Source organism: Labeo rohita, chromosome 2 (genome assembly GCF_022985175.1).
Source record: "Labeo rohita strain BAU-BD-2019 chromosome 2, IGBB_LRoh.1.0, whole genome shotgun sequence".
Taxonomy (NCBI): domain Eukaryota; kingdom Metazoa; phylum Chordata; class Actinopteri; order Cypriniformes; family Cyprinidae; genus Labeo; species Labeo rohita.
Window position 1 is genome coordinate 27,328,394 of NC_066870.1, and position 21,359 is coordinate 27,349,752.

Below are 21,359 nucleotides of genomic sequence, written 5' to 3' on the forward strand. Positions count from 1 at the left end.
TCAGTTCTTCATTATCGCTATTTAAAGAAAAATAAAATATTATAATTTTACGTGTAGGAAATAATTTCCATAGCTTTACGCAATTTTTGCAAATGTATTCAAATGTCCCAAAAAAGCTTGTGATGCTAAATGAAACATTGATACTCGCATTTTATAGAATATTATATCATTAATTTGTCATAGATGGATACAAATGTATCCGTGAATTTATTTGACGGATTTGTTGATGTTTTATAAGAGAGGTCTATAAATTGCAAATACGTCAAAAACATATTGCAAATAAAACATATATAAAACGAGTGTATGATGTTAAAACACTTCAAATAACGTTCACATTATTAATATTTTTTGCTATTTAAACAAAAATGTATATAATAACATTGCGTATACAAAGAATTTGTTTATTTTCCACTGTGCAGGTGGTTGAACAAATTAATGCTAAATAATACACATCCACATAATAATTTAGCATGAATAAATCACAAACAACAAGCTTTGCGGATGATGTTATATTCAGTAATATTCTAATTATTCATTCTAGTGATTAAAACAAACATTTATACATTAAAAATGTATGTGTGTGCGTGTTAACAGATACTGCACATTTTTTATAACATATATTATTAACTGATGTTTAAATATATGTATTATTCATCTTATACTGTGCACTGGATACTGGATTATATGTGCTAGGACAAATGAATGAAAATAACTTGCATCCACATAAATTATTTAACATGATTATTTTTTAAATATCACAAAAAGCAGGCTCTGATGTCATTTTTACCCTACTTTCTTAGAGTTTCATGCTGTGGTCTCTTCATGCAAAAATAAACGCTCACAGACAGGTTAGAAAAATAAATGAATGATTTTTTCCTTTCTTGCTCTTTCCTTTTCTCTCTCTCCTTATCTCTTCCTGCTCTCTTTCTTTCCCTATTCCGTATGTGTGAATAAGTGTGTGTCTTTAAACCAATGCAGCGTAACTTATTGACTGTGACAGCCCACCCTGCATGGTCCATAGGAGTCCAGTGTACACTTGCACGTCTGCCTGCCAAAAACTCCATCTGCCTTTGCTCGACCGGTGCCACTGTAGCTCTTATCCGTTATCCATTATGCCTATGCTGCTATCTGTGATGATTCCTGGTCAACCTTGCCAGCTCTGATGCTGAGAGCTATATTTACAAACAGCTGTTGTTAGAGGTAAAACACCTCATTGAGTGAAGTAACACAGGTTGAGGACATCGTATTTCATTTCACACGGAATAAGAAAAAATTTTGATTTTTAGTCAAGGGGTTCCATTTAATGAGATTTATTTTTACAAAGCTTTATAATATACACACACAGCTCCATAAGCAGGCAAACATATGAGAAACAGAACCTCACATCAAATTGATATGCTATATTTGACCCTTGACCACAAAACCAGTCATAAGGGTCAATTTTTGAAACTGAGATTTATACATAATCTGAAAGTTGAAAAAATTAGCTTTCCATTGATGTATGTTAGGATATGACAATATTTGGCTGAGCAAAAAATCTAAATATCGGAAAAACCCCCTTTAAATTTCTTCAAATTAAATTCTTAGCAATGCATATTACTAATCAAACATTAAGTTTTGGTATATTATATTTAACAGTAGGAAATTTACAAAATATCTTCATGGAACATTTTTTCTTTACTTAACATTCTAATGATTTTTGGCATAAAAGAAAAATCGATAATTTCGACCCATACAATGTATTTTTGGCTATTGCTACAAATATACCCAAGCTACTTAAGACTGGTTTTAGGGTCCAGGGTCACATATTTAAATTAAAAGTGATTTCAAAAATTGAATTTTGTTTAAAAAAACCTCTTAAATACATAATTTTAAATACTCTATATTATTAGTACAGTCTCTTTGTATTTTCCCCAATGCCATTTTTCAATTTAACCATACACATTAGCATATTATCTGAAATACATTACAAAAAAACACAATCAAACTCATTTTAGTGATTTTCAAATCACATTTTTTCAAATCTTGTTCTCAATAACATTTAATCATATTTTTAAATAATAAAATATAAATAATATTTAATTATAATATTTCACATCTAATTTTCTGCATTTTCTCTGCTCCGCCACCTGTTAAAAAAGAGGAAGAGCAAATATAACCTTTTCTGTGGCTTCCATTTTCTTAAAATAAATCTGGAGAGAACATGTCACCCTCTCTCCTCCTCATCTCCCAGCTGTTCACATGGTCATCTTTATAAAGGGAAGACCAGGAAGCCTGAAAAAGTAGAGTACTTCCAGCCTCCCATTAGGTTGCCCCTTTCCAGCTTGAGGTAAGCCTTGTCCCCTCTTTCCATGATCACAAGCCCAGCATTTGTGGCTGCTTCTCGTGTCACATCCTGGTCGCCAGCAAAGGCTGAGATCATCGGCCATCCATTCAACATCAAACTCACCTGTGAATAGGACAATAGGTTTTCACAGCAATGCCATAGCAGAGCCATTTTTGATTGAGCTTACAGTGAACAGTGCTAAATTTTTTTAAAACTCTAAAGAACTTTTTCCACTATAAAGAACTTTTTTTGAAATGCAAAGATTCCATGGATGTTACAGCTCTTTTTGGAACCACAGATGCCAACAAAGAACCTTAAATATGTAGTATGTACCTGTATAGTTTGCCTGTTGTATGCCTTTACCACATGGAAGTTGAAGCTGTACACCCCTCGTCTCGGAGCAAGGAAGATACTGCTCTCTTGGTCAAAATGACCGCCAACGTTCACCAGGATCTAACAGAAACTGGTTGATTAAACAGAGCAAAACTACATACAAGTATTTTAATGTGGAAAGGTTGCTTACCTGGTCAAAATAGATGATCATGGTGCGATTGCTCATGTCTGTGGGCTCATGGTTGGTTTGCCTTGTGGCGGAGAAGGCCACACGGCCGGTACCTGAGCGCACAGACATTCCCAGAGCATTACCTGCTGGTTCTGAGGAGGGTGTGGAGTCACAGACCACCAGGCATTTACCTTCCAATACTATGGGTTCCGTGTCATTTTGTCCCCTCACCACTAGAGGGCCGATCAGCAGAAGTGGAGCTAGTATTAGCATCGGCAACCCAGAGCTGGGCAGCATTGTCTTATTTATTATATCTTCTGATATCTCGGATGAAATTAGGTGCAAATGTTGCGATTTGATCGAGTAAGTCGTCTTCTGGAAACCGAGGAGAGTAAAGGATCCTCAAAAACGTTGATATTGTGAGCTATTGTAAAAGTTATATATCTTTAAATCCTTGGTTCAGTCTTTCACCTTCACTTTTTTACTCTCTTTCTCCTGCTATTTTGCCGTCACCCCCTTGTCTGTCACAGTTTCCTGACGAAGAGCTACTTCTGTGCTGTTAAATTGCCTGTAGGGGACCAAAGGCAAGGACACTTAGAGGTTTCTCATCAACTCCCCGAAAAAAATCCATCATCACAGCCAACCTGTGAGAAGACAGAGAGAGAGGGAGAGGATAAGAGGAGCCGTGCAAGCCAACAGGTATGCTTGTGTGGGGGAGGAGGAAGAGGAGCAGTGAAGGATGAAGATCATGAGGTAACACTTTGGATCCCTTTCAGCTGAGGGGAGCAGCATCCAGGAGAGAGTGAGAACAAGAGAGAGAAAAAAGAACAACTCCACTGAGAGACCATCTGTCTTTAACACGCTCTCACTTCCCTCCTGACGTTCCACAACATGCAGGACCTCTCTCCCCTACGCAGATCCTCTATCCCTCTATCCTTTGCTTGCGCTTATTGGCTGAACCTCCTCTCTCTCCTCAGTGCCTTGGCACGCTAAAACGGCTACAATATGCAAAGTCCTGAAACCCAAGAATGTACTTCTCGGAATTTGAAGGTAAAGTATGTCTATATCAGGACTTAATTGGCGCAACTCACTATATTAATTTACTATTCAAGTCATGTTTATAGTCTTTATGAAGCAGTGACATTTACAAAGGTCAACTTTCTTTGCGTCCGGTCCTGAGTGAAACCTTAATGTTTGTGCACCTTTAAATAAGAACTAATTCTGCTCAGTGCTGTCCTTTTATGAGCCAATAGCTTAATTTTCTTCACAAAACTTAACTTAACACATTATTTCTAAACATTTAACATAACTTTAGGTTATTTAAAATCTTTTTACAGAACCTAAAACTCCAAAGCACCTTACATACCACAAAAAATGCTTTGTTTCCATGTAAAAATATAAAGATATCCTTTAAAGATTGTATTTTTATTTTTCTCACCTTATTGGGAAATTTGTTGTTTTTTATAACAGCATAAATAGATTAATTTACAAGACAAGACAATATTTTTTGTGTGTAATAACCAATTTTTTTACTAAAGCTTCTTTCCAAGGGAGTAACATTCACTTCATAAGCTTTCGTAGTTATAAAAAATAGCAAAAATACCTGCTTTTGTGGGCTGTCCCTCGGTTTTCCCAGGTGTAATGATGCGAAGTGTCAAAGCTTCTGTAGAGAAACACTGAATCTGACAGCTTACAGATCTTCCTACTCATCCTGTCTCTCAAGACCCTCCCACCCACTCCACTAGCTTCACCTCTCTCTCTCTTTCTCTCCCTCTCTCACTTTCTCTAATAATCCATGTAATCTTTCTTTGATGTAAACAGCATGGCCAAACTGGCATTTGTAGCTGTAAGTGATAGCCAACAGTCAGTAGAAAGCATATAGAAGAAAACAGGAACCACAACATGTGGCAAAACGTGACCGATCCACATGGTACGCGAGCATCAAAGGGCACAAAGGACAGTATAAGAAAATCTGTAAAAACAAAATGGATTTCAGATTTATTAAGTACTTTTTTATTTTTTTAAACATCACAACAAATGAAATTGATAAATTAAACAAGTATGAAGTGTGCTTATTTTGTAAAATTCCATCCATCCATCCGTTCTCCAAACTGCTTATCCTTTCAAGGGTCCCTGCGGGGATGTTGGAACCTATGCCAGCGTCTTCGACTGAAGGGGGGAAAACCCTGGACGGATGGCCAGTTCATCACAGGGCTATTTTATAAGACTGTGTGAGCATTTTATAAACAAAGTATTTCATGCCTGCACTGCTTTAGTAAGCACTGACTGGGATACCTGAATCTAGATGTTGATTATAGCAATGAGGTCTATAATTCCAGGAGAAAAGAGGTAGTAATCCTGTTCATCTCAACTTGGAAGTATGTGATTCAAAACTGTCATCTTTGCTCATTTAAGGATAGAACTTTTTGAGTTCTGTGAACAAGAATAGTACATGGCAGTGCTGACTGGCTGATGGTGCACCACAATCCCAAACCTTTCACTAATGTCTTTCCTGAGCTGTGATGAGAAAGGCTGCCAACACATAAAATATCTAATATTTAAATGGATTTTAAATTGCACTTTTATCCATTTAAGGGCCTTAGAAAATAAATTGGGCACTGGACAAATATCTACTATTGTAAAAGGTAATATTATGTTGCTAATTTTGCATATCCATCAATGAAGAAAGTTGCATTGAATCTCAGTTCCTCTTAAAATACAGCAAAAACATTAAGTGATAAAAGTTTGACATTGATTATACAAAAAAGAAAAAAGATTCACCATGTCAAAAATTTTTAATGTTTTTTTTTTTTTTAAGTCGTCTCTTCTGCTCATCAAGCCTGCATTTGTTTGATCCAAAGTACAGCATAAACAGTAAAAGTTTGAAATATTTTACTATTTAAAATAACTGTCATTAGCAAACACAGATAACTCAGTTTTTGAAAATTTTCAAAACATGTTTTGAAAAACGTTTTTTTTCATTGTGTATTCCAATTAATCTCAAACTGCAGTTGGGTTATTTTGATTAAGTAAAGATAACTAAAAGATACAGCTAACAAACACAATGAAAACATGATAACAAAATAAAAAACGTGATTTTTGAAAATTAAAAAAAAAAAAAAAAAAAGTTTTCTGTTTTACTCCAGTCACATGATCCTTCAGAAATCATTCTAATTCTTATTTGCCACTCAAAAAATATTAGTATTATTATTATGCTGAAAACAGCTGAGTAGAATTTTGATGAATAGAAAGTTCAGAAGAACAGCATTCATCTAAAATAGAAATCTTTAGTAACATTATATATGTCTTCATTATAACTTTTGATAAATTTAAAGTGTCCTTGCTAAATAAAAGTATTAATTTCTATCATTTCTTCAAATTATACTGATTCCAAGCTTTTGAATGGTATAGTGTATAATACAAAAACCTTTTATTTCAGATAAGTGCTGATCTCTGGATCCTTCTATTCATCAAAGAATCTTGAAAAATGTACTCAACTGTTTTAAGTAATGATGATAATAAAAATAATAAAAATGTTTCTTGAACAGCAAATCAGCATATTAGGATGATTTCTAAAGGATCATGTGACACTGAAGACTGGAAAATTCTGTTTTGATCACAGAAATAAATTACATTTTAAAATATATTCAGATAGAAAACAGTTATTTTAAATAGTAAAAATATTTCAAAATTTCACCGTTTTTTTTTTTTTTTTTTTTTTTTTTTTGCTGTACTTTAGATCAAATAAATGCAGGCTTGGTGAGCAGAAAACCTTTAAAAAACATCAAAAACTTTTGACTGGTAGTGTAAATAATTGAAACATTTGTTGATTCTTAAAAAATAAATTCTAATGTTTCTACAATATCATATATCACTCAAGAAATGTATAACTCCTTATGAAATAAAAGTTTCAACAGCACTGTCAGTTCCTGTCTTCACCCGAATCCGAGATTAAATGCAGTCATATTTTCTTGCGGATGGTGACCCTGCTGTTCAGCTCAGGTTTGTAGAGGCCAAAGCCTAGGCAGATGGGCTGGGTGAATCTGGTGCTGAAATTGTACAGGGGGAGCAAGGTGGATGATGAACCTACTTCTGAAAAGCTAATGGAACCAGAATCATAGTCCAGAGCGACTGCCAAATGGTTGCCAGACATTTTTGTGGAAAGGTGGGTTTTCTTTCGATTATGCCAGGCAGCAAGTTTCCTGTCATGCTGCTGTGTCAGGCTCCAGGATATCTGAGTAAGTAAGATAACAGCAAATTATAATGCACAGGACATAGTGGATGAAAACATAACGTGGGCTAGGCCTCTGACATGATATGCTTAAAATAATAAACAAAATCCATTTTTAAATCATTTGATTCAATATTAGTTTTCTGAAAAAAGTTCAAAGAAATGTGTAAAAAAAAATAGAAATTGACGAAAAAGTGTGTACATGGGTTACAACCTACCTTGTTGCAGCCAAAGGCTGTTCCCTCTTTTGATTTTCGCCCAATGCTGTGGTAGGTCACTGCTATATCCCAGAAACCCTCCACCTCCAGCTCCCAGTAATGGGTTCCTGAAGTAAATATCTGACAGGAGACCACCTGAGACCAGTGGTCAAAGCGGTCAGGATGCTCAGGGACACACAAGCGATTTTTGACCCTCATTACTGTCCGTAGGTCTTCAGAGATATTTAGGAGAGGATGGGCTGAGTTTTTGTCCAAGGTTAATGGGCTGCTTACTAAATAACAAAGAGAAACAGCCATTAGAAATCTAGCCACTAGATGGCACTATTAAACAAGGCAAATGAAACAATCCTGCTTAAAAACTGTATACAGAAATATGTAACAAAATACTGAAAATATTGAACGGGATCATGCTTAGGTTAACTGTGAATCAATAGTGAGAATTATCTTACTTAAAAAATCAAAAAGTCTCAGGGCCATTATAATAATAGACCAACTTACAGAGATCTCTCTTGAGTTCAATTAGGCAGCGCAGGGTCTCAGCTATGAATTCTCTATATTTATTTTCCACATTTTCTAAGACATGTTTTTTATCCATGCTGGGCTGAGGTGGTGTGAACAGAGGTGAGGTGAGATCTGTCATCATCCTGCAAGGCAGAGCAACTAATACAGCAAAACCTACACACAATTGCTCCATCTTAATCATATTCAAACTGCACTCACAAATCACAAGATTTTTCTATGACACTCACTAAAACAATCATGGTTTATCTAAAGACTTACTGTGAATCCTCTGTCTGGAATACCTGTGAAAAGTTATGATTACTATGACTAGTGGCAGAAGTTTTTTTAGTCATTTTAATCTAAGTGACTTGTGTAAAGATCCATGTTTTGCACAGTTGTAGACATTTTTATGTAAAAAAAAAAAAAAAAAAAAAAAAAATGAATAAATATTTTGTTGTTTTTGTTGTTTTAATAGAATGTATTTATAGAACACACATACGTTCTTTAAATAGAACATATTTATATGCATATAAAATAATAACGACTAAAATATCATAGTTTAGTTACCAGCATATGGTAAATGAGAACTGATGTGTTTAATCTGGAAAACATTAAAGTAAATCCTTGTACCCAGATTAGCAGAAAGGGGTCGCTCTCATCCAGCAGGGATCTGAGGAAGCGGTGGATGCTCTCAGTTTGGTTCAGATCTTCTCTCACCCTGTTGCAGTCTTCCTGCACCCTCTCCATGGCCCGCTGTCTCTCCTGCTCCGTGATGTTTATCACGGCTGACACCAGTCGGCCCACCTGGGCCTGCAAGGCTGAGCCCATCTGTAACACCTGGGATATATCACTCACAGAGGAGTCCTCCTGTTATACACACAAACATAGAATATGTAATGCATGCATATTGCATTTAGTTATGAAATACTGCAGTCCTTATATTTAAGGTTAGGAATATTTATTTTAATTTAATGTGGTATTCCACAGAGGCTTAAACTTACTATGATGCTGCGACAGGCTTTCTGGTGTTCATGATGCATAATTTCACCTTGCTTTACTTTCTCTTCTGCTTTCTCAAACAGGCTCTGCAATTTGACCTATAACAGCATAAACCAGCAAAGGACCAGCTTAAACCAGCATCAAATCATACCTAACCAGCATCCCAGCATCAAAACATATATATAAGCATATGCTGGTTTTTTCACCAGGGTTCACACAGATGTTTACAGTTTTTTCATTTCACTGTGCCACTTTTCCATTGGTGTTCTATGTAAACATGCACCACAACATTTTAAACATTGAATTTTTCGAACACATTCTGTGGGAATGGCCTCTGAAACATTTCTTTGCTCTGGATTAAAAAGCATTATAATATAATATAATACAATATAATATATCTAATGACTTACTTTGTATTCCTCCTCCACTTTTCTCACCCCTTTGACCTGGTGTTGAGCATGCCGTCCTTCCAGAATACAGTCCGGGCAGACATACTCCCTATCGTCCATGCAGTAATACCGGAATACCTCCTGATGGGCAGGACACCTGCGGTGGGATATGTCCATCAATGGCTCCACCAACAGGTGAGTGCTATAAGCAGGACACTGCAGATGTGGCTGCAGGTGCTGCTCACATAGAGAGATCTCACATCGCAGGCAGGTCTTCACTGCAGCTTGGGCCTCATTACTCTTGTCTTCCGGACAGCAGTCACATACCACCACTCCCTGCTCCTCCAGGCACTGTGGGCATACAAATCTTCGCTTGCCACAGCCGGCACTCTGGTTCCAGGCTTCTTGCGCACAGGCCAGACAAAAGCTGTGGCCGCAGGGAAAGGGTTGAGGTCGATCAAAGAGGTCACGACACATGGGGCATGTGTGCTTTTCCTCCATGGAGCCAATAATAGCTGCAAATTTATTTTGAAGATGAGAATAATTTTAATGCAATATTTTGTGATATTTCACCAAAACAGAGTTTGAGTATTCCAACCACCCCTATAAGGCTACATTGACTTAACCAATAGCATAAATTTGGGATGATACTACAAATGTAATCTTATTTTTGATTATTTGTATACAATTTTATTGATGTCTGCTCCTAAAAATCATAAAAAAAGTAAGCATCAATAAATAAAGTTTCTAGGAGCTTCTAAATCATTTAGCCATTTACTTTCAGTTCATAAAATATGGATGACACAAAAAAATGGCACACACACAAAATGCCACACGGATTTATACAAACCTATCTGGCACAAACTAAGCCTTACTATTCAGTTAATCTGTCTCCTAATCAACTATTTTTAGAAAGCTGTTCCATTTAACTACTGGATAAATGAGGTAACCTCTAGTCTCTATTGAAGTCATTAAGTTATTATATAAAAGGTTATTTGTTTACTTTTTATTTTTTTAAAGTTAATGTGCTGAGAAAATTATACATCAATCTTTTGTAGGCCGTTTCTGCCAAAAAGTGTAAAAACAGGCTCTGTGGCACTATTAGAATTAGTAGTTTGTTGGAGTATCCAACCAGCCAGCCACAGTTACATTGCCATGATTTTGGGATGAGACTTGCTTGATTAGCATTGACAGAAAAGAGGGGCGTTTGGGAAACTGCGTGCTATTTTTGCAATTCTGTTTTGCAAAGTTGCCATAACTGACCATAAAGTTTTCCCTGCAAACAATAACAGACCCAGGAAACTGGGAAATCAAGAGATCAACTTCTCAGTGACTTCCTGATCTGAATGAATGTAGATGGCTACAAAAACATGGTTGGATTTATTATATATAACCTATATAAAACTAAAAAGGCTTACCTTTTTTGTTCTGCAGCCTTGTGTGAAAGATTGAGGAGGAGGATTTCATACAGAAACACAACGCAAATGTTCATGTGTTTGCGTTCCTGTGTGGGGCAGCTGGCTTATCCTGCAATGTCTTCTTAACCAGACTGACCTGTTAACACAGAGAACTGCTAAGCCATCACATGACCTGTTCTTTAAAGAAGCAATTAGGAGGTGAGTGAGGGGAAGAAATGAAATCAAATAAATTACAACTGGTAAATGTTTAAATAACACTGACTAATATATATAGAATAAATAAAGATAATAAAGTATTCTGATATATAATAGCTATTACACTCTTAAAAATAAAGGTGCTTAAAAGGTTCTTCACAGCGATGCTATACACTGTAAAAAATAAAAAACACAATTTGTTGAGTCAGCTTAAAATAATTTATTACCCTGCTACCTTAAAATTTTAAGTTCAGTCAACTAGAATAAGTTTAGTCAGCTTGAAATGTTAAGTTGTACTAAGTAACAACTTAGATATTTGTGTTTGCTAAACTTAACAGATGGGTAAGTAACCCAGCTGCCTTAAAATTTTAAGTTGATTCAACTAAAATATTTAAGTTGTCACTTACTATAATTTAACATTTGAGTTGACTGAACTTAAAATTTTAAGGCAGCCAGGTTACAAATTATTTTAAGTTGACTTAACAAATTGTTTTTTACAGTGTAGAAGAACCATTTTTGGTTCCAAAAAGAACCATTCAGTCAAAGGTTCTTCAAAGTACCATCTCTTTCTTACCTTTTTATAATCTGAAGAACCTTCTTTCGCCTTCTTTTCTAAAGGTCCTTTAGATGTTAAAGGTTCTTTATGGAACCATTTAGACCAAAAAGGTTCTTCTATGGCATAGTGAAACACCTTTATTTTTAAGAGTGTATGATTATAAAACACACAAAACTTTGGAAAACATGCATTGTATTTTTATTTTGTTTAATGCTTGTTTGATACAGACAGTTCAATTAGAAAAAAACTAAAGATGAAAAAACGCTTGTGACTCAAACTTCCTTGTATAAAACCCTTGCTAAGCAAGCAATCATGAAGGAAGTTGATAAACCAGTTCATCAAGCTCAGAGACGTGTTTAGTACATGAGCAAAACAAACAGAAAATGCTTGAAGATTTATTAGTTTTTATTTGTATAAAACATAAAACCAGAGAAAGACTGAGAACTAAGAAACAGGACACTGGGAGTTGGAAAAAAGTAAAGACAGAAAGAAGCTATTGAAGGTATTGAAGCAAACTTATCAGAACTTGACAGTTTGTGACACATAATGGAGGCAGGAGAGGACTCTGATCGTCAGGACTGTGAGTTTTACTTATGTTGCACATAAATGTTTAAAAGTTTGACAAAACCTGTGTAATATACATTTGGACAGTTGATGATCTAACGCAAAATCTCTTCTCTTATATTTGAAAATAAAACTTATTTAAGTCACTAAGTATACATTGTTGTTCAAAAATGAAAAAACAAACAAACATAAATATCATTAGGATTGTACATAGATTTATTCCCAAGAAGTATAAATCAATATAGTAAGGCCAAAATGTTTTACTTAATACAAATGCGAGAGATCTCGTTGTGAATAAAGTGAAAGTAAACCTAGAAGTTTCTATCAAGTTTCAAAGCAACAGCTTTACATTGTCCCTAGATAATGGATGGTAAGATAAATTTACGAAAGCTAATGGTACAAAACTAAGCTGGGAAAATTTGTAACTTTGTTGGAATGTAATTTGATTTGCCGAAAGCAAAAGCAAACACAACAATGCAAGGCAAACTATAAAGGTAAATGCATTTGCTTTAATACTACAAACCACATGCATGAACCAAATGCACTTGCAATTCATACATTTGACTATACACCTAAAATAGGTGACCCTGGACCACAAAACCAGTCATAGGGGTCAATTTTTTGAAATTGAGATTTAGACATCACATGAAATGCTGAATAAATATGCTTTCCACTGATGTATGGTTTGTTAGGATAGGACAATATTTAGCCGAGATACAACTATTTGAAAATCTGGAATCTGAGGGTGCAAAAAAAATCAAAATATTGAGAAAATTACCTTTAATGTTGTCCAAATGAAGTTCTTAGCAATGCATATTACTAATCAAAAATTACGTTTTTATATATTTACGGTAGGAAATCTACAAAAAATCTTCATGGAACATGATCTTTATTTAATATCCTAATGATTTTTTGCTTTAAAAAAAATAATAATTTTGACCCATACAATGTATTGTTGGCTATTGCTACAAATATACCTGTCATACTTATGACTGGTTTTGTGGCTGGTTCGCACTTGTTAAGGTTTGCTTACTACATGTGATAATTACAGGTTCCTTATTTTCTTTTGCAGATTGTCCAGCTCTTCCTGAGATAAAGGCCATTATAATAGGCAGTAAAGCAGAGTACAAATGCAGTGCGGCTGATACCATTCTTGGTGCGAAAGACTTTAAAGTAGGCAGCGAGATAGTCAAGAGTGAGATGAAACAGAGTACAGTTCAGAACAGGCCTGTTAGTTTGGTAATGACACCAGGATGGTGGAAGAGCTTCACATTGGCAGAGAGTGCAAAGTATTTAAAGATGGAGATTGTGCACAGCTTAAAACTGTGTCCTGATCCACATGCCTTCCTTTTAGTCATCAATCTACACAAGTCATTCACAAAGATGCATCTAAACAGTGTGCTGGAACACATGGAGATTCTTGGTGAGCAGATCTGGAGCCACACCATTGTTCTGCTCATGTATGTCAACACAGAGCAGAGAGATGCAGATAGCAAGCAGCTAATTCAGAAAGCCGGGAAAGAGCTTGATATTCTAATACAAATGTGTGAGAACAGAGTTCATGTTTTCAATTATACTGACAGCAAGGGGATAAATGTACAAAGACTCTTTCATGAGATCGAGAGATTGGTCGCTGAGCATGAAGGACGGTGTTTTAAAACTGACAGCAATTTGTTTGAGGACGTGGAAGAAAAAAGAAGGATGGTGAAGAAACAAGCAGAAGAGAGAGAGGTTCAAGTAAAAAGAAAGATGCAAACCTTGAAGGAGAGTCTAACAGGTATAGTGCATCAGAAACTGCTTAACAGCAATTTGCATTTAATACAGATGGAATTATGTATGCAGAGTGACCTATGGTTATTAACACTTTTTTTTTCTTGTCAGAGAAAAGATGGGATTTTCCAGAATTAAGGATTGTCTTGATGGGTGCCAATACTGCCGAAAAGACCTCAGTGATGAACATCATCCTGAAAATTAAACAAGAGGTCAACAAGAGGTCAGCTCATCACAAGTCTGTGCTGAGAGAGGGAGAGTTTGACAAGAGAAAAGTCATTTTAATTGACACTCCTGGGTGGTGGCCGTACGCGTATGTAAAGGAGACTTCAGAGTCAGTCAAACAGGAGATTAAGTCATGTGTTACTATGTGTCCACCAGGACCTCATGCAGTTTTGCTGGTTCTACAGTCTGGTGTCGCCTTCACTGAGGCACAAAAGAGGTCTGTCAAAGAGCACATGGAGCTCTTGGGTCGAAATGTCTGGACGTACTGTATAGTGGTGTTCACCAGGGCCGAATGGATGGGGACTCCCACTATTGAGGAGCACATTGAGAGTGAAGGAGAAGCTCTGCAGTGGCTCATAAATAAATGTGGAAACAGGTATCATGTACTGAACTATATGGAGTGTGATGGAACACAGGTCAGCGAGTTAATAGAGAAAGTAGAGATGATGGCCAAAGAAAACACAGATCTCCTGACACCTGTGGAAGCAGCGATGGAGGAGACTGACAGTGGCTGGGGATCAGACCAAGACATGTTAGAGAGAGGAAGCTTAACTTTTGTTCCACCTCAGAGTAAGTAGCCTGATAAACTCCCTGAAAACAATCATTTGATTACCGGCAGTCTGTAAAACATATACATTCCAAGTTTTATTAATTAATACATTTCTTCCTACAGTGCAAGACTACGTTACAAAATGGCTTGAAAACATAGAAACTGTGTCTAACTACAGGACCTTATCCGAAATGTCAGCAGACATTTCAGAGGATGTCACACTAAATCAAGATCACTGATGGCATGCAGAAAAAAAAAAACAGAGAAAACAGAAATAGAAATCGGAATTCATCAATCTATTCTACATTCAAGTTTATGTTGCCATAAATTTATATTGTGACTGTTTCTGCATCCATTATTGTTTACATTGTAGGTTCTGTGTCATTTATTTGTAAACTAAAATCATTCTTTGCTAGCTATTCTAATATTAATTCTTGCCTGTCTTGTCCAATTTGTAGAATATTTTCATTATTCCTGATTCAATATAATATATAGAACTATAGATCTACATATGAGGAAATTATTCTACTATTACCATCTGACTATAGTAACTTTGTGCAGTAAGCTTAGAACAGAGAGAACTATTTAAAGTTTTAAAAACACATAGACATGGAAAGAACCTGTTCAGCAACTAGAAATACATGACAGCTATTGATCAACCTTCAGGAACTCATATATGGTTAAAAAAAAAAAAACCTTTTCCAAAAATACAACGGTGCATATATGGAGTACTGCAAACAACTTCAGGATGTATATATGTGTGTTTGAGACGAGACTCTGGAGTGGTGTTCGAACATTACTCAGCCTTTCGTAAACTTAGACATAAAGGTCTATCTGGCTTCAAGACCTCTTTAGAGCAATTTATTTTGAACAAGGAAAATTCTACAACATATTAAATTCTGTATTAATGCTAAATAAATGCTTCTAAAAACAGTGAGTGTGCTTATACATGTACATATGTTGGATACAACAGCATTCATGAGGCTGATGAACCAGAACAGTTCTAAGGTAATCTAAGACAGTTGCACCAAACAAACATACAGAAGTTTTTTTTATAGCAAATAATATATTACACATATGATGGAGATGATGTCTAAGACGTAAAGGTGATTCTTTGCATTAAATATAACTAAAAGCACATAAAAAGTTATATGCTGTAGAGGAAGTAACCAAAAAAATGTAAATGTATGTTCAGTGTGCCTTAGCGAAGTTTTACATCCATAGCAATTTCTTGGCTGATTTATTTATTTATTTATATAATGACAAATGTATTTTGATTACCCTCTAACAGAATTTCCCATTTGAAAATATTTTGCCAGGGTGTATTCTTGTTTATGATGTAAAACAAAAGTGAAAGTTCGTAATGCAAGCATATCACACTTCAGAAAATAGGGTAAAAACATATTATTTGGTGCCTTTTTAATTACTTTAATATTTATTTCATGTTCAACAAAACCAGTTCAATGACAACACAATATATAGCAACATTTAGAAAAGGTACGGTGACAAAGTTTGTAACTCTGTCCCTTGTCTTTTCAGTCTCAGTAAGTTTGGGGTGGAGTTTGTACTTGAGATTTTTAAGAGATTCATAAACCGGAACATCAAGTTTAATCACTCCAGAGACACATTTACAAACACGCACAGGAACAAACAAAAAAAATTCTGAGAAAGCAGGGCTAAGAAAGAAAAGGTGGGCAGAAAAACAAAAGAAAGAGGACCAAAAAAACTAACAAAATTAAAAATCAGTAAAGAGGCCAGCCAGATCTATTTTGAACATTCATTCTGATGGCCTGAAGCAAATGATGGAGGCAGAAGGAGGCTCAGATTGTAATTATGGTGAGTTTCTTTTTTTTAATGTTAAACATTTCATCAGTGTTTGGAAGGTTACTTTGGAAATGTAATAGTTACAGATTATCCTGTAATCTTGAAATATAACTGATTACATTCGGTTACTTTCTAAGTTTCTAATGAACTGTGATTCAACTCTGTCAGCCTTTCAAAATCACTTCATTACTTGAATTAAGATTATAAAAACGTAATTTTAAAAGCACAGCCATCACAAAATCAGACTTTAACATCTCTTTTTACTTTGAGATTGTTCTGGGCTTAAATACTGATCTAAATCGTAACAAGATATAGTTTAATAGCTGATAATATTTTTTAAATCAAATCTTTGCATATCTATGACAGGTACTGCCATCTAATAATGCCTTGGAAAAATGCCTTGGAGCCAATCAAAATAAAGCATACATAAACCCAAACAGAAAATAAAAGAGTTATTGAATAAGCATGTGTCCTATTCTGTGTCTTAAACTACTGAAACTTTGGTGTCTTATATTTTTGAGTAGTCAATACAATTTGGTAAAGAAATCTATTAAATCTCTGTGTGTGTGTGTGTGTGTATGTGTGTACTTGTTTTTGCTACATTGTGGGGACCAAATGTCCCCACAAGGATAGTAAAACCTGAATTTTTTTTACATTGTGGGGACCGGCTTGTGGTCCCCATGGGTACAAAAGCTTATAAATCATACAGAATGAGATTTTTTGAGGAAGTAAAAATGCAGAAAGTTTTCTGTAAGGGTTAGGTTTAGGGGTAGGGTTAGGGTAAGGGGATAGAAAATACAGTGTGGACAGTATACAAACCATTGCGCCTATGGAGAGTCCCCACAAAGATAATAAACCAGACATGTGTGTGTGTGTGTGTGTGTGTGTGTGTGAGAGAGAGAGAGAGAGAGAGAAAGAATATTCAAATGTAACCCCCTTCATATTCATTAACATTTTCATAACTAACTAACTAACTACACATTTTTTTCTCAGTAACTGTAACAAATTGCAGTTACATTTTGTAATTAAATTACGTAACTCCATTACATGTAACAAGTTTACCAGCACTGAATTTCTTGTTTAAATATTTGCCGCAAACCAGTTAAATACTTTCTTGGATGGTCTGGCGAAGTATCGAGAAAACATATGTTCATTTGAGTCGTTGCAAAAATACTGACGCAGTGCAACATCTCACCAAAGACTGAACAGACTAAAAAACAATACATATATTTTAAATAACTGCAAAAACACCTTACTTGAAATTTTAAAGTAATATTTGTTTAGGTAAATAATATTGAAAAATAATATGTATTATAACCTTAAATTCCATTACAACTTGTAAGTACCCTTGTAAGTGCATTTTGAATGGTAACACTGATCAAAACAACAGCAGCAGCAATATGAACAGATTGCACTGCAAACTATTTCAGAGCTACATGATTTACAGGTGTCATTATAAGAAATTTAAAACAAATAACCTACATTTAAAAAGTCATCAGATTTTTTAAATGAATCACTTATATACAGTACATTAAAGGAGAAGTTCACTTCCAGAACAAATATTTACAGATAATGTACTCACCCCCTTGTCATCCAAGATGTTCATGTCTTTCTTTCTTCAGTCCATAAGAAATTATGTTTTTTGAAACATTTTAGGATTTTTCTCCATATAGTGGACTTCAACAGTACCCCCGAGTTTGAATATCCAAAATGCAGTTTAAATGTAGCTTCAAAGGGCTCTAATCAATCCCAAGGGTCTTATCTAGTGAAACGATTACGAAATGTAAACAAAAATTACTATATATACTTTTTAACCACAAATACTTTTTAATATATACTTTTTAACCTCAAAAGCTCATCCTGTCTAGGACCAGCAGGGCAAACTTAATTATAAAATGTGTGCATTACTAAACTTGTAATCTGTTAAAATGTGTTAAACTGAAAAAAAGATTATTACTGATACCTGTACGTTCTTTTGCAGACTGTGCAGCTTTTCCAGAAATTAAGGCCATTATAATAGGCAGCAAACCGGGCTTTAAATGCACTGCAGCTAATTCCATTCTTGGACATATTAACTGGAAAGTGGGCGAAGAGATAGTCAAGAGTGGAACGAAACAGAGCACAAATCAAAACAGGTCTATTAGTTTGGTAATGACACCAGGATGGTGGAAGAGCTTCACACTGGCAGAGAGTGCAAAGTATATACAGATGGAGATTGTGCACAGCTTGAAACTGTGTCCTGATCCACATGCCTTCCTTCTAGTCATCAATCTACATGAATTATTCACAGATATGCATCTAAACAGTGTGCTGGAACACATGGAGATTCTTGGTGAGCAGATCTGGAGCCACACCATCGTTCTGCTCATGTATGTCAACACAGAGCAGAGAGATGCAGATAGCAAACAGCTAATTCAGAAAGCCGGGAAAGAGCTTGATATTCTAATACAGAAATGTGGCAACAGAGTTCATGTTTTCAATTATACTGACAGAAGGGGGATACATTTACAAAAACTGTTTCATAAAATAGAGAACTTGGTAGCTGAGAATAAAAAACAGTGCTTTAAAATTGACAGCAAACTATTTGAAGTTATGGAAAAAAAGAGAAATATGGTGAAAAAACAAGCAGAGGAGAGAGAACATGAAGTGAAAACAAAGATACAAACACTGAAAGAACATCTAAAAGGTATAGTGCACTTTTGGTGTTTGACAGCAAAAAAATGTTTGACAGCAGTGTAGAATTACTAGAAAATCTTAAATGATATAAGAAATGTGCATGCAGCTCCTGCTAAGCACTGCTCATAAACTTTTATGTTCTTTCTGGCAGAAAAACATTTTTCAGAGTTAAGGATTGTCTTGTTGGGTGGCAGACTTGTTGGGAAGACCTCAGTGATGAACACCATTCTGAAAAATACACAAAAGGAGAACATGACCAAAATGTGCATGAAGAGAAAGAGAGAGGTTGACAACAGAGAAGTAATTTTAATTGACACACCTGGGTGGTGGCCATACGCGTCTGTAAAGGAGACACCAGTCTCAGTCAAGCAGGAGATCAGGAGAAGTATCGAAATGTGTCCACCAGGGCCTCATGCAGTTTTGCTGGTTTTGCAGTCTGGTATCGCCTTCAGTGCGGCATATGGAAGGTCTGTCAAGGAGCACATGGAGCTCCTGGGTCGAAACGTCTGGAGGCACTGTATAGTGGTGTTCACCAGGGGAGACTGGATGGGTGCCCCCACTATTGAAGAACACATTGAGAGTGAAGGAGAGGCTCTTCAGTGGCTGATCAATAAATGTGGAAACAGGTATCATATTCTTAACAACATGCAGTGGGATGATGGGAAACAGGTCAGAGAGTTGATGGAGAAAGTGGAGATGATGGCCAGAGGAAACACAGAGCTCCTGACACCTGTGGAGGAAGCAGAAGAGGAGAGAGACAGTGGTCAGGCATCTAACTGGTCAGACGAAGAGATGTTAGAGAGAGGAAGCTTTAATCTGGTTCCACCTCAAAGTAAGCATTCTGACAAGTTTACATAGTAATTATCCTAAACAAATGTATTCTCTCCAACTCTTTTAAAGAAACATGTTCGTACAAACGTTTCTTAATTATCAAATTTCTTTCTGTAGTCGACAATACAGACAACGTCAAGGATTGGCTTGAAAATGAAGCTAATGTGTTTAACTATAGAAACTCATCAGAATTTTCAGAGGACACTTCAGAGGATGTCACACAAAGTTAATGGCATGATGGCTTGCAGAGGTAAATAACCTCACAGATATTTATCAGCAAATTAAAATTCATAACATTTATACCATCAGCTCAACATCATAATACATTTAAATCATGACAGACCGCTCAAGATTGCAATAATAATTTATAACTATGTGTGTGTATCTACTCCAGTAGTTCAGTGCTGGACATTTATATATTTATTCATTGTCAAACTTAGCCAGGCAACAAATAAAATGTTAATACTACATTTAATTTGCAAAAATGACAAATGTATTTACCTGCATCTAAACTGTTGTATCGTAATCCATAATGATAAGCTGCCAAAAAGTAATTTCTATAGCATTTTTCACAAAACATTGTTAAAGTTTACTTCCAGATTGACTACAAAGTTGTCTAAAGGCTTTCCTAAAAGATTTCTACATGCAAACACTGTTCTGCTGTTTTTATTTTAAAAGAACCACAACCTCCAACACCCTGAAATACAGGATCCCTTCTTCAGAAGAAACAATCTCTTCACCTGCATATGGCATTCCTTTTTGACAGTGAATCCAGCTTGTTTATTAGAGCAACCTGTTATGTGAACATCTTTGAGGAGAAGTCCGTGCCAACCCAGAAAAACAAATAGCATTTCTGAAAAATACAATAAGAGCAATTGTTTTATTATTGTAAATGCACAATTTTTATTTTTAAATACACAGTACATAAATCGAGCTCTTGATGATTTCATAAGGATTTTTAAATGTATCAGTTTTGGGTTTATGAATAAAATAAGGTTTGTGGTTAACAAACTTTTTTTAATTAGCTATTTGTACACTTTGTCATACAACATAAAGTTTTTGAATATGTGAATATTAAAGTCATTATGTTTTCTAAACACAGGTTTCTTTATTCATCATGGACTACAACTGTTGTCCAAGTCATCAAACACACAAACTCACATCCTTGTGGTAGTTGTAGTCCTTATTTAGCAACTTGTTAGCAACGTAGCCACTCAGTGTTTTAGTACTAGGCTACTGTAAACCGAACAGCTCTATACTCTCTTACAGTAACTCTATAGCAATGAAGAGCTCCAATATTACAGCTAACAAATGTGAAATGCAACCACAACAACCTTGATTTATATACACCATCCTCACAGAAATGATATTTTTCTTGTAAGAATTATTACCCATAAAACAATAAAACGATTTTCTATTTAAAATAATCTATTTACGTCATCTAAAAAGAAAACGGACCCTAAAGGCCCCGCTCTTTAGGCAGTTAAAAGCAAACATGACTCGTAATGGCTCGTTAATTACTCTGCAGAGACAGTGTCCGGATTGGACCGACAGACTCACAGACAGACATCCGTCGATGCAGCA

General features: G+C 35.5%; 4 protein-coding genes across 5 annotated transcripts; 2 read left to right on the forward strand and 2 right to left on the reverse strand.

Annotated features, from left to right (window-relative positions):
* Nucleotides 1-1,294: 1,294 nt before the first annotated feature.
* cbln12 (cerebellin 12) lies at nucleotides 1,295-4,545 on the reverse strand. Its single transcript, XM_051133338.1, has 4 exons — nucleotides 4,432-4,545; nucleotides 2,850-3,472; nucleotides 2,660-2,779; nucleotides 1,295-2,449 (listed from the first exon to the last, which is right to left on the reverse strand). Exons 2-4 carry the CDS (start codon nucleotides 3,123-3,125, stop codon nucleotides 2,252-2,254), a joined length of 594 nt encoding a protein of 197 aa, XP_050989295.1. The 5' UTR covers nucleotides 3,126-3,472; nucleotides 4,432-4,545; the 3' UTR covers nucleotides 1,295-2,251.
* A 2,071-nt stretch (nucleotides 4,546-6,616) lies between these two features.
* trim110 (tripartite motif containing 110) lies at nucleotides 6,617-10,708 on the reverse strand. Its single transcript, XM_051133297.1, has 8 exons — nucleotides 10,585-10,708; nucleotides 9,188-9,681; nucleotides 8,780-8,875; nucleotides 8,409-8,645; nucleotides 8,058-8,080; nucleotides 7,776-7,921; nucleotides 7,278-7,549; nucleotides 6,617-7,062 (listed from the first exon to the last, which is right to left on the reverse strand). Exons 1-8 carry the CDS (start codon nucleotides 10,631-10,633, stop codon nucleotides 6,790-6,792), a joined length of 1,590 nt encoding a protein of 529 aa, XP_050989254.1. The 5' UTR covers nucleotides 10,634-10,708; the 3' UTR covers nucleotides 6,617-6,789.
* A 965-nt stretch (nucleotides 10,709-11,673) lies between these two features.
* On the forward strand, nucleotides 11,674-15,693 carry LOC127179641 (GTPase IMAP family member 8-like). Its single transcript, XM_051133309.1, has 4 exons — nucleotides 11,674-11,915; nucleotides 12,972-13,676; nucleotides 13,781-14,464; nucleotides 14,568-15,693. Exons 1-4 carry the CDS (start codon nucleotides 11,882-11,884, stop codon nucleotides 14,681-14,683), a joined length of 1,539 nt encoding a protein of 512 aa, XP_050989266.1. The 5' UTR covers nucleotides 11,674-11,881; the 3' UTR covers nucleotides 14,684-15,693.
* A 173-nt stretch (nucleotides 15,694-15,866) lies between these two features.
* Nucleotides 15,867-20,586, forward strand: LOC127179651 (GTPase IMAP family member 4-like). Of its 2 annotated transcripts, XM_051133319.1 has the most exons (5): nucleotides 15,867-16,280; nucleotides 18,250-18,954; nucleotides 19,096-19,776; nucleotides 19,893-20,025; nucleotides 20,454-20,586. In XM_051133319.1, the coding sequence occupies exons 1-4, from the start codon at nucleotides 16,244-16,246 to the stop codon at nucleotides 20,003-20,005; spliced, it is 1,536 nt and encodes a 511-aa protein (XP_050989276.1). In that variant the 5' UTR covers nucleotides 15,867-16,243; the 3' UTR covers nucleotides 20,006-20,025; nucleotides 20,454-20,586. The 2 variants fall into 2 exon arrangements, with proteins under 2 accessions (XP_050989276.1, XP_050989283.1); XM_051133326.1 differs by lacking the exon at nucleotides 18,250-18,954.
* Nucleotides 20,587-21,359: the final 773 nt, after the last annotated feature.

Bases quoted from the DNA above. Each gene is read 5' to 3' on its own strand.
- cbln12 (XM_051133338.1), bottom strand. From the start codon at position 3,125: ATGCTGCCCAGCTCTGGGTTGCCGATGCTAATACTAGCTCCACTTCTG. The intron at 2,780-2,849 runs GTAAGCAACCTT...AGTTTCTGTTAG, and splicing joins TGATCATCTATTTTGACCAG to ATCCTGGTGAACGTTGGCGG. The intron at 2,450-2,659 runs GTACATACTACA...TCCTATTCACAG, and splicing joins ACAACAGGCAAACTATACAG to GTGAGTTTGATGTTGAATGG.
- trim110 (XM_051133297.1), bottom strand. From the start codon at position 10,633: ATGAAATCCTCCTCCTCAATCTTTCACACAAGGCTGCAGAACAAAAAA. The intron at 8,876-9,187 runs GTAAGTCATTAG...ATGCTGTTATAG, and splicing joins AAGTGGAGGAGGAATACAAA to GTCAAATTGCAGAGCCTGTT. The intron at 7,550-7,775 runs GTAAGTTGGTCT...TTTGTTATTTAG, and splicing joins TGAACTCAAGAGAGATCTCT to TAAGCAGCCCATTAACCTTG.
- LOC127179641 (XM_051133309.1), top strand. From the start codon at position 11,882: ATGGAGGCAGGAGAGGACTCTGATCGTCAGGACT. The intron at 13,677-13,780 runs GTATAGTGCATC...TTTTCTTGTCAG, and splicing joins CTTGAAGGAGAGTCTAACAG to AGAAAAGATGGGATTTTCCA. The intron at 14,465-14,567 runs GTAAGTAGCCTG...TTCTTCCTACAG, and splicing joins AACTTTTGTTCCACCTCAGA to TGCAAGACTACGTTACAAAA.
- LOC127179651 (XM_051133319.1), top strand. From the start codon at position 16,244: ATGATGGAGGCAGAAGGAGGCTCAGATTGTAATTATG. The intron at 18,955-19,095 runs GTATAGTGCACT...TCTTTCTGGCAG, and splicing joins ACTGAAAGAACATCTAAAAG to AAAAACATTTTTCAGAGTTA. The intron at 19,777-19,892 runs GTAAGCATTCTG...TTCTTTCTGTAG, and splicing joins TAATCTGGTTCCACCTCAAA to TCGACAATACAGACAACGTC.